This window comes from Phocoena phocoena, chromosome 11 (genome assembly GCF_963924675.1).
Source record: "Phocoena phocoena chromosome 11, mPhoPho1.1, whole genome shotgun sequence".
Lineage (NCBI taxonomy): Eukaryota > Metazoa > Chordata > Mammalia > Artiodactyla > Phocoenidae > Phocoena > Phocoena phocoena.
In genome coordinates this window covers 71,817,490-71,829,812 of record NC_089229.1, presented here as the reverse complement: position 1 = coordinate 71,829,812, position 12,323 = coordinate 71,817,490, and the positions used below count along the sequence as shown (strand labels likewise).

Here is a 12,323-nt window from a genome sequence, read left to right as displayed (position 1 = left end):
TCCCTTGTTTGCTGCTGCTGGCACACAGGACCATTGCCAGCCTTCTTTGCTAGCTACTTCATAGTTTTGTTCTGGTTTTATAGTATAGATATTTTTATCTGCTGGAGAACATTTAGATTATATACCGTATCCATAAAATGAGATTTCAGAGTTTACTTTCCTAACACCTTCTTAGTTTTTCTCTGGATGGTGAGGAAATTTATGTTCAGAAGTTCTGCCTGGTAAAGGGTCCCTTACTTCATGAAATTCTAAAATTATTACGATTCTTTTACTTCTGGATACCTCATTTTTGTCATGAATTACTCATTAGCTCAGCGAAAAATTCAGTCATTTGTATTCATATCTTTTACATGTAGATGATTATAATTTTATTTTCCTCTATAACTTTTAGACTTCATAAAAACCTTTTGAAACTAACTTTTTTTTCTTCGTATTGGGCAAATTGGTTCTTTTTTTTTTGCTGGATTACATAGGCTTATTAATAAAAATTGTATCTATCTTATTTATTTCAGAATTTCTTGAAGTTAGGAGACAGTTTTGTTATCTTTGATCATTTATGCTTTATGTAGTGAAACGTGGCTCTTTGACATACTATATTTAGCAAAATTAGTTCTGTACAATTTTAATAGTATGTAATGTATGCTGTCATGTATTCATAATTTAAAATGTTATATATGTGTGTGTGTCTGTATATACAGAGAGAGACACACATTTATTTTATCTCTTTATTTCTGAAAAAAGTATTAATGCATACTTTCCTTACGGTTTTTAGGGAGGAGCTGGTCAAAGCAAGCAAGGAAGCGAAACACCAAATGTCTTATTCTGGGAGAGTGAAAACTCTCTGCCTCCAGAAGAACACTGCCCTCTGGATAGGGACTGGGGGGGGCCATATCTTACTCCTTGATCTTTCAGCTCGTCGAATCATCTGTATAATTCACAGCTTTTGTGATTCTGTTAGGGCCATGATGACTGCACAGTTAGGCAAGTTTCTTTCCTTTAGATCTTTTTTTTCATATTCTCTAAGACTATAAAAATATGTTTTTATTTTAAATTTAAGTTTTCTCTTCACTTTCCAGCGTCATGTGAAGTGTCTCAGAAGTTCACAGTGAAATTTTGCAGGATGTATTTTGAATAGGGCCCTTAAAAACACGGAGGGAATAGATGTTTTTAGTCCCATAAGAGAAGCAGATTATTCTGACACTAAATTTGGGTCTTACTTTCTCTTTGTTCTTTATAATTAAGACAAAAACATATAATGTTGAGTATTTTTAAGTTTTTGACCAAAGAAATTAAAACAGATGTTTATTTTGATCATAGTTTAAGCTTCCTACTAGTTTTTCATTCTATAAATAAATTTAGATTCTTGTAGCAATATATGCCGAACTTCACAATTTACAAATCATGTTTTACTCAAGCTTTTATGTTTTTTCTTGGTACTCCTTTTCTACTTAAGTATGAAAAAATCATGATAGCACATGATACTCACACTTAACTATCTTCTTTTGACTAATTATTTGCTTTAGGGGATAGACTTAGTATATATAGAGTTGATCACAAAAATGGGGTTAAGTTCTGCAAAACTAGAGTTAATGTAGCTTTAGCAAATGAGAAATAAAATGTTTAACAGGGTAAAGAGAATAGTAAATTCCTTTTACAGGAATATATTAAGGGCTGAGATAAATGTTTCTCCTCAACCTCACCCATTGTCCATGAATGGGTGTCAGAGTTGCACAGGAGTTAGAATGAGGTGCTCCTAGTGACTGGTGACTGCCAGGACACACGTCCACACCAGCAAAGTAGTAGGTGTGCAGGGCGTCGTCCCTCTAGTCTTACTCACCAAGGCTGTTTTATCCTTTAATTTAATTTGTATGTATTGAGTTGGCCAAAAAGTTCATTCGGGTTTTTCCGTACGAACTTTTTAGCCAGCCCAATACTTTGGCATCCAAATGGTTGTTCATTACTGACGTTATAGTGAGATTTCAATGGGTTTTATTGATTTTTTAAATAATTTAAACTTAATGTACAATGTATGGCATGATCTGGCTTCACTCTAGCTCTCTAGCCCTTATCATTTGCCATATTCCTCTCTGCTCTTTCTGGTCTAGAAGAACATTCAGTCCCTCTTAAATACTATGCTTCGCCCTACCTCAAGGTTTTATGTGTGTGGTTTCATCTTTTGCCTAGTTAATAACTTAGTTACTGAGTAGTAACTAATCTCCTCACTAGACCGTAAACTCCATGTGGGTTGGCTCTGCTTGTGTTTGTTCCCTTTTATTCCCATGGCCTAGCCTAGGGCCTAGTACATAGAGGCTTTTGATAAATATTTGTTGAATAAATTATTGAATGACTTGAGAATAAAGTATGGTTATGTGACAGGGTATCAGTATATTATCTGTTCATGCAACTCTCTATCCAGATGCTTCACATTTGACCAGTGCCTTATAGTATCCAAAGCACTTTCGCACACACTATCTCTTCGACATATAACTTTGGCTGGAGGGGTACTGTATAAATATTGAACCCATTTTGCAGAAAGGTTAAGCTATTTTCTCAGATTCACACAATTAATAAGAATGATAATAAGGAGTAGATCACAAATTTTCTAACTTTAAAAAATTTCTGGTCATCTTGGAGAGTTTTTTTATTCAGTATAGTTGAGGGATCTCATAAATAATGGAATTGTAAGTTCCAAGGTTTTTGTGTCTTAAATATGAACAGTTGTACGCTTTGAAGTCCAACTTATTATATTGTTTTAACAGAAAACTTTTATTTTTTGATAAAGGAAGCCTTAAAAATGTCATGCTCGTTTTGGGGTATAACCGGAAGAGTATTGAAGGTATGCAACATCAAAAAGGTAATGTTTAATAGGATATGCTATATTCCAAGCAGGGTGCAATGATGTGAATGATTATAACATATTATGTGTTTATACATTTACAGTAAATATTACATATGCTATAAAACTTTAGGCATTTTTAATTGGTAGCTTCTTTATAGTGCAAATAATTTAGATATAAATCTTTAAAATTAAGTTTTAGTTATTTAGCAGTGTTAAGTATTTATTTTTCAGGTGAAATAGAGATATCAACCACTATAAAATGAGAACTAGCTCAAACCTAAACTAAATGTGGATATTTTTCCTTACATATTACCTATATCCATATTATGTCTGATTTTGAACAGTGTTTGAAAAATCTTTATTTCTTTCAGAAAATGAAGTGTTATAGGTTATTAAAGGTCCACACTTATTAAAGTTTAGTAGTTATAGAACAAAATACATTATAGAATGTATTTTAAACATTTTCCAAATGTAATTTCTTATAAATGGCAATAATTTAGTACATTATTTACATACACACACACACACACACACACACACACACACACATTTGTCCAAGGCAACTAAATATAAATTAACAAAAAGTAAAATAAAAATGTCTCATGGAAGATCTTTGAAACATGATTTGTTTTTTAATTTTCTAGAGATACAGTCCTGCTTGTCTGTTTGGGACATCAATCTTCCACATGAAGTGAAAAATTTAGAAAAACATATTGGAGTGAGAAAAGAATTAGCTGAAAAAATGAGAAGAATATCTGTTGAATAAGAGAGATCTTGGAAATCTTTGTCTTTGGATGGGAAAATTATTATCTTGTAAATATTCTTTTAAAAATGTTCACATATAAAAAGGGTATTTCAGAGCTTCCCTGGTGGCGCAGTGGTTGAGAGTCTGCCTGCTGATGCAGGGGACGTGGGTTCATGACCCGGTCCGGGAGGATCCCACATGCCGCGGAACGGCTGGGCCTGTGAGCCATGGCCACTGAGCCTGCGTGTCCGGAGCCTGTGCTCCGCTATGGGAGAGGCCACAACAGTGAGAGGCCCGCGTACAGCAAAAAAAAAAAAAAAAAAAGGGTATTTCCACTACTTGCTGTTTGCTACTGTGTATATGAAGGAATGTTTATAGGTTTTATTTTGTAAAAATGTATAAACTTAATGTTTCTTATATATCCTAATTAATCTTGTGGATTAAGTAATGAAAGGAAATCGAAAAAGTACTTAATTGCAGTACTCGTAGTGAAATTTACAAAGTGGATAATTTTTTGTTTTGTTACTCATAATGAAGGTAAACTTTATTTTACATTCTGTGATTGACAGGTCTATTGCTGGACTACTTTCTAGATATTCTATAAAACAGAATAAAAATGTTAGAACAGTTTTACATGTAATACATTCCTTCTTAGATTGCTTTTAAATGAAGTTATCATATATGCTTGTAAATAGTCAGTGAATTTGCACTAATAAAGCCCTTTGTTGGGATGTGAGTTCTTTTTGTTCCTGATGCAAGCAGAGCATCTCATACAACTTCACTTTATCTAAAAGAAAATGCCATGAAATGTGCTGATAAGAAACCAACATATTGTCAAAATCCTCCTCTCCAAGAAAGACATAGCCACTCTCTTTTCCTAATTACAATTCTGCCTTTGAATATGGAGCCCTGAAGTTTTATAATTGGTGTAAATAAAATGTTCAGTCCTTCAAGTGATATTTTTATGTTTTAATTTTGATTCTAAGTGCTAAGCCAGACCACTGGCTACTTGTTCCTAATTTTCTCCACTCCAAATATTTCTACTCTTCTTCTTCCTAAATTTGTGACCCTGCAAATTCTACATCATTCAGGTAGAAACTATTTTCAGAATTATAGAATTCTACAACTCCCACTAAGACCATTGGGACAAGAATGTAACATACCAGTTTGCTGAAGAAGAAAGGAGCTTTAGCTATAATGGTACCTGTTAACCTAATCTTCTAAATTATACTTAAATTGTTTAAATAAATTCCCATGGTAGGAGTATCAGGGCTGAGTACCTAGGTAACCATTTAAGTGTCATTTCTGCTTTAAAAAAATACATTTTTGGTAAATCTGTTGACCCTGGCCAATATTTATAATTTCAAACAATTCCCTATGATAGGATAACTAGCCCATTTAATAATCTCAAAACTGAGAATTTTATTATATGAAGACTAAATTTCTTTATATTAAGGGTAATTAATAAATTCTTAACCCTGAAAGATTCTCCATTTTTCAGAGGACCTATATTTTAATTTGTTGTGTAGTTCAAAAAAAAGTCAGAAATGATGGAGCTATTTGTTCCTGTGATATTTCTCATTGTTACTTTGTATTCATATGCCAAAGACAGTTATGGAGAAATAGGTAAATGAACATTGTATTTAAATGAAGCAATAAACATTTTTTAAAGCATGTTTGTGAATTTTAAAACTTTGTGGTAATGTTTTATTTTTCACATATAAGTCTGTAATCCATCTAAACTTTGTATTCATCTGTGTATGTAACATTCCACTATAGGAGTTGCTAACTGAAATATTCTCCTGGAGCTTTATTCAATTTTCTATAGTACAACCAGTTGTCAGGATCTCGGGATAAAACCCAATGGGCATAATGTATTCTATTTTCAAATTCTCATAAAAATTTTCTTAAGAAGAATGGTTCACTCTTGAGTACTGTTCAAAAAATAAGACTTTAGAACAACCGATTTATTAAAAAAATAGTCATTTAATTTTTTTTTCTGATTTGAACCCTAGTGTAAACTGCTAATCATTATCAAAACGTAAGCATTTATCTTAACAGAAAATATACTTTGGGGGAAGTTTAGATATAAAGAAAAGGGAGCTTCTCTGAATCTAATTCTGGCAGGCATTATTGATTATGTGTGAACTATTTATTTTTCATCTGGACGGTAAGACATATTGATGAAACAGAACAGAAGTAGCAAAAAAGATTGCCTGCTTGTCAGTTCTATTGCTGCTTACTGATTTACTTTTCTATCCTACATTGGTCTAAATTCCATGTCAGCCTATTACAGCAAGGGGATTTCCTCGTGTCGAAATGAAAGTGGTACTTGCAAAGAGTTAACAGGATTTTTTTCTGCATTTACTGAAATAAGCATATTAAGTGCAACTCTATCAATGGTATTAACTATGGACATAATTTTTTAATATGAAGATCAGTGTACTTGATAGGGTTTATGATTTTCTCTCCTCCAATGAATTGCCTGTGGCTGCTGATTTCCAGATGGTACATCCCTATTCTGAGCTGGGTAATGTTTTGTGTACAGAGTGGGGTGAGATTGCTCTGAGTTTTTGTTGTTGGGGGGTGGGGTAGGAGTGGGAGTAGAGAGAGCGGTGTGGTTGAAGATCATCCAATGAAAACTCTTCTGCCTTAGCACAGAATTATTTTTTCTATGTAACTTCCATGTATTACACTGAACATCTCTTTGCTCCCTTCCCCTCCTACAATATGGGTTTTTAAAAATTTTATCTGTTTCATATCCACTATGTTTGAGCTACATTACTGGCTAGCACAATGCTCCTGGCACATAATTATATATGGGAAATTTAATTTTGCATTCAAAACCTTCTATGAATTTGTGATAATTTCTGGACAGTTCTTTCTTCTTGCAGTAGGAGATTATAAAATAAATGAGATCATTTCAGTTTTATGTGACTAGAATTCTTGAATAAAGGTGGGAGTATCTTTGTTTAGCAAGAGAGATTTTATTTCAGAGATGAACATAAGTTCAGCCACATACAATAGAATGTCTTCACTGATATATATTTATTTCAAAAGTAAACACAAGTAGTAACAATATGTAGCAATACCCTTAGTGAAATGTTAGTCTTTTAAGTCAACTCAATCCCATTTTCATAAAATGCCCTCAATTATTTTGTACATTTTGGTATTCCATAAAGATAATTAGTATGTGTAAATTACAGATAAATAAGTTGTCCTTCATCCATAACTATTGACATTTTACTCTTTACCTCCACTTTTTGGTTTATTGACTTTATATTAAAGAATATGGTTCTCCAGGTGTTGACTTACTTTCTAAATGTCATGATATAAATTGGTCTATAAATTATTTAATTGTTCCTTCAAGTAATTTTTACATTTTCAAGGTAATGTAAATAGGAAGAGAGAAAACTGACATAACTTGAAACAGTGACTGAAGGAGATTTTTATAGCAGAATTGCACATAATGGAAAAAGTAAAGAAATAATCAACCTGTCTTCAATCCCTAGTTAAAAGCCTACCTGTCAAAAACATGTAGAAAAATCTCCCTTGAAAGTTTACACACACAGAAGAATTAATGTTTTAAAATTTCTTTTTTTATTCTATGTGTCAGATTCAAAAAATTTGTAGAAGTTAAGAGATGTGCTCTGGGCTCCTGGGCCTGACCCCATCTCCTTGTGCCAGCCATGTTGCTTAATCTGTCTTCATGTTAATGTCCTCAGATGTCAAAAGGGACAAAAATACTATCACATACAGTTGTTGTGAGAAGCATATTCTTATCACTTTTATCCCCAAACCTAAAAGAACTGTTAGCTGCTTTATATTTGTTGATGAGAGAAAGGTGAATTTTGACGTCTGAAGCTGGTAGACGGAGCCAATATTCTGCTGATTATTCATTCTGCTGTGTTACTTGAGTGACAGACTAAGGCCTCTGGATTATATATCATGGGTATCAGAGATCGAGAAAGCTAGTAACTTGGCAACCTGTCAAACTAATACTTTGAATATTTGCTTAGCATTTATTTAGTGGAAGCTGGGAGAAACTGACTTTGTGTTAATAAAAGTAGTATGAAAACAAATTGGCTTTGGTTTTGTTTCCAGTTGGCAATGATTTGGAGAAGTCCATCTGCTGAAAACTAAAAAGCCTAGGTAAACAGAAGGAAAAGATCTGGTAAGATGGCATAGAAGTATCAAGCTGAAATTAAAGTGAAGGTGAAGACAAAGACTTAAGCAGAACACCAAAGCTGTTTTTCCTGTGAGCATTTGCTGATCCTAGTGAACATAGCGACAGTTTTCTCAGCTTCAAAAGGATTGAAGGACAAAGGACAAATCCCAACACACTCCAAGGTCAGGAATCAAATATAGACAGGTATTCCCACTGGGCTGGAACATGAAGGGATACGTCTCCGTAAGCGAGAAGCAGAACTGTCCCATCCTCTCCCTACTGGGGACAGCAAGCTTCTGGGAAGGCCCATAAGTCATCCTTCCTGGTGTTACAACCCAAATTCGTATCATCCATATTATTTTTAAAAAATCACCCAAGCTATTAATAAAATGAAAAGTGTTTTAAAGTCCTTGAATTAGCTAGGGAGAAAGCAAAGTCTAGATTTTGTTAGATATATATGTATATATTGACAATGTATATAGTGTCAATTCTTGAGTACCCACTAAAAGAATAAGTACAGAGTATATAATTCCCAAACTAGTTGAGGGGGAAAAAATAAATTACAAAATATTTTTCAATCCAAATGAAAGTAAGAAATGACTAAATAGAAACAAAAAAAGGGGACTGATAAATAGTTCATAGGTATAAAACCTAATGTATCAGTGCTTAAATAAAATGTAAATGAACTAAATGATCCAGTTGATAAGATTTTGAGACAATAAAAATCCTTGTGTGCATTATATGATACGTCTAAAATTTAAGTATATTTAAGTGTTGAAATGTGTATATACAATTAACAACCAAAATGAAGCCAAGGCAGCAATATTAATGTCAGACAAAAAAACTTTAAGGCAAACATCATACCAGAAATAAAGAGGATTATTTCATAATGGCAAAATGTTTTATCTACCGTAAAGACATAAATTTTAAACTTATATGCACAATATGCATTAAAATTTATATAATCACATATTCTCAAATATTGGGTTGGCCAAAAAGTTCATTTGGGTTTTTCCGTAAGATGGTATGTAAATTAGCAAAACTACAAGGAATAGTTAGACAACAGAGTGAAAGATTTTAACATACCTCTCTCAATAATGGAGCAACTAGACAGAAGAAGAACAAATGAGTGAGGGCACAGGTTTGAACAGCACAGTGAATAACTGACATGATGGACATATGAAGAACATGGCAACCAATATCTTTACCATATGTGTTTTTTTCACTCTAGATATTTTATTTAAGTATCTTGAATTAACAAACTTATACATAAGCTCTCAAAGTTACAAGTTTATTTTGTAATAAACTTTGATTTAAAATGTCTTAGTTTCAGGTGTATAGCAAAGTGATTCAGCTATATATATATGTGTATATATACACACACACACATATATATTCTTTTTTAGATTCTTTTCCATTATAGGTTATTAAAAGATATTGAGTATAGTTCCCTGTGCTATAAAGTAGGTCTTTGTTGGTTACCTATTTCATATATAGTAGTGTGTATATGTTAATCCCAAACCCCTAATTTATCCCTCCCCCCTTTTTTTTCAAATGCAAAGAACATTTACAAAACTGACCATAAAAGGGCCCATACATCATTAAGGTCATCATTTAATTTTAAAGGGCTGAAATCATACAAGTTTATTCTCTCACAAGAATTGAAATAACATAAAATCAGTTGCAAAAAGATGTCACAAGCGAGATTCCCTGGCAAGCAGACTCTGAGATAGAAATTATTGTGCAGGAAGTTCATCAGTTTGTGCTCCCTGAATCCACACGTGGTCGCGGGGAGCAGGGGGAAAGCAAGCACAATGGGTAAAAGGAGAAATTGGGTGTTGTCACAAACATAACAGGGCCTCAGTTAACCTCATGGAGACCTGTGAAGCTTCTACATTAGGGTTGTCCTAGGTTGGGGTGAGAGCCCCAGGCCAGTTATTAGATGTGGGATACCTGAAGAAGGCAGAGTAACCTTGGACATTTCAACACTTTCAGCAGAGGCATCTCTAGGAGCAGGCTGTCAGATAAGTTTACAACCTTCCCAGCAACTGGGGGAGTGGATCCTGGGTGGCAATGAACAACATCTATGGTTGATAACTAAAATTCTGATATGTTTTGAAAGTAATAAATACATGTGTAAACAACCAATTGCTTGAGTGAATTTGTTAATTCTGGTGAAATTGGGGTGAGGTTTTGAAGGATTTATAGGGACAGAAGACATAAATGAAGTCCTACCCAACATGGGGAGTCTAGTTGTAGATTCACTCCTCAAATAAAGCTGTAACCCCAAAGAAGTATACTCTTCGAATAAAGGTAAACCAGACTTCACTCACCCCACAATTTGCAGCCTCTCCCTCCAGGTAAAATTGTGTTGGTGCTGAGCATAGCAAGGTGGTTATAAAAGAATCTGAGACATTGTAACTGAATTCGTAATATATTTACAGACCAAATTTACATGACATGTGTTTCCAAAAAACATCAAGAGACTATTGAAAGCTGTTCCACTGGTATTGATTAAGTGTCTGGAAAAAGAAAACTTACATATTCTCTGGAGGAATAGATATTTATCCTTTCTCTTAAATAACATAAATAAGTTTTTCAAGATAATAAGCAGTGTACAGTTTAATAAACAAAGCCTACAAGAAAAGAAGACAACATGAGAGAGAAGCTTCAGGATCAACTCAGAGGCTAAGAGTCCAAATATTATTGTAGAATTGTGAAACAGAATCTGAAACAAAGATAAACTTGACAATTTCTTCAGGGGTCAGGAAACCATAATTATGACTAAGGAGATTTGTAAAAGAATCAAGTGGAACTTCTAAAAAGGAAAAATATAATAATTATAGTTAAAAGTGTCATAGATGAGTTTAATAGCATTTTAGACAGGTGAACAAAAAGTTAATAAACTTGAAGATAAATCCAAAGAGATTTTCTGTAATGCAGCAAGGATAACAAAATAGATCAAACATATATACTGAATAGTCAAGAATCTTGTAGGATGGAGTAAGAATTTCTCACATTTGTCTGATTGGACTATCAGAAGAGGAATAGGGGAGAGGTGTGTTTGAGGAGATAATGGCAAAGAAATGGCTAGAACTGATGAAAGATACCAATCTTTATACAAGAAACCTTGAGAATCTAAATTAAGATAAATTAAAAGATATCTCCACATAGACAGAATGTCAAATAAGAAGACCTGGGTGATTCTCACAAACATTACACTGAGTGAGAGAAGCAAAACACAAAGAATATACACAGTAAGCTTCCATTCATACAAAAATGAAAAGAAAAACTGAACTCTTGTTTAAGGATGCGTAGATAGATGGCAAAACTATAAGCAAGTAAAGAAATGGTGATTACAAATGTCAAGAGAGTGGTCATCTCTATAAAGGAGGAAAGGAATTATGATTGAGAAGCAGGCAGGTGGGGGATTCTAAGATGCTGGAAAATGTTCTATCTCTAGACTTAGTTGTTGATTAGATGGGGTTCTGTTGTATAACAATTTCTTAAATTACACATTTATATTTTATTTACTTACTCATGCATGTTATCTCTCAATTTAAAAAGAGGTCACACTAATTACTTGGCACTTAATGAGGTAACATTGTCCTGAAAACATATGCTAAAAATTTTCATAAATTTCTGGAGTTCTTCTTATCTCTTTGGGTTTAATTTTTTTTCCCCAGCCTGTCAAGTGTCAGTAGGGCATATGGTTTGATAAGGAGTAAATGATTCATAGATAATGAAATGTATCACTCATTTCTAGTTAACATCACCACATACTGCCTTACTCAGTTTTAACATTACAATTAAGACTATACATGTAAAATAATTCTGAACTTTTAAGCTTAAAGTGTTGAGTATTAAGACATATTGGAAAGTGGAAAAGCGTAGCAGGTATGGGGCAGATGATTATCTCATTTTTGACATTTATTTCAGCTTCTTGTAAAACACAGATGGGAATGTTCAGTAGGCAGTTGTGAGTGCTGATCCAAGACTCAGAAGAAATTATGGGTCAAAGGCAGATCTGGAAGTGATCTGTTGAGAGGTCATCTGTATTGGTTTGCTAGGGCTGCTATAACAAAGTACCAAAGAGTGAGTGGTTAAACAACAGAGATCTATTTTCCCACAGTTCTGGAGGCTAGAAGTCTAAGATCAAGGTGTTGACAGGGTTGTTTCCTTCTGAGGGCTGTGGGGAAAGGAACTGCTCTAGTCCTCTGTCCTTGGCTTATAGATGGCTATCTTCTCCCTGTGTCTTCAGATTGTCTTACACATGTCTGTTCAAATTTTCTCTTCTTATAAGAACACGAGTTGTATTGGATTGAGGCCCACATTAATGACATTTTAATTTAATTTAAAGACCCTATCTCCAAATATGGTTATGTTCTGAGGTACTAAGGGTTAGGACTTCAACATATGAATTTTTGAGGGATCACAATTCATTCTATAGCACCATCATTTAAAAATGTGAAAGTGTGAGATGGCCAATGAAGAGGGTCACATTGGAGAAAGAAGGCTCTGGAACACATCTGTATTCAGAACAGACAGAATGGGACAGCCCAAGGAGGAGA

General features: G+C 33.8%; 1 protein-coding gene across 1 annotated transcript in view; it reads left to right on the top strand.

Annotated features, from left to right (window-relative positions):
- LRRK2 (leucine rich repeat kinase 2) overlaps positions 1 to 3,632 on the top strand; it is a 149,004-nt gene extending 145,372 nt beyond the window's left edge. Inside the window, exons 49-51 of the mRNA XM_065887771.1 lie at positions 773 to 985; positions 2,787 to 2,854; positions 3,484 to 3,632. Coding sequence (XP_065743843.1) covers positions 773 to 985; positions 2,787 to 2,854; positions 3,484 to 3,605 — 403 coding nt within the window. The 3' untranslated portion in view covers positions 3,606 to 3,632. The remainder of the gene's footprint in view (positions 1 to 772; positions 986 to 2,786; positions 2,855 to 3,483) is intronic.
- Positions 3,633 to 12,323: the final 8,691 nt, after the last annotated feature.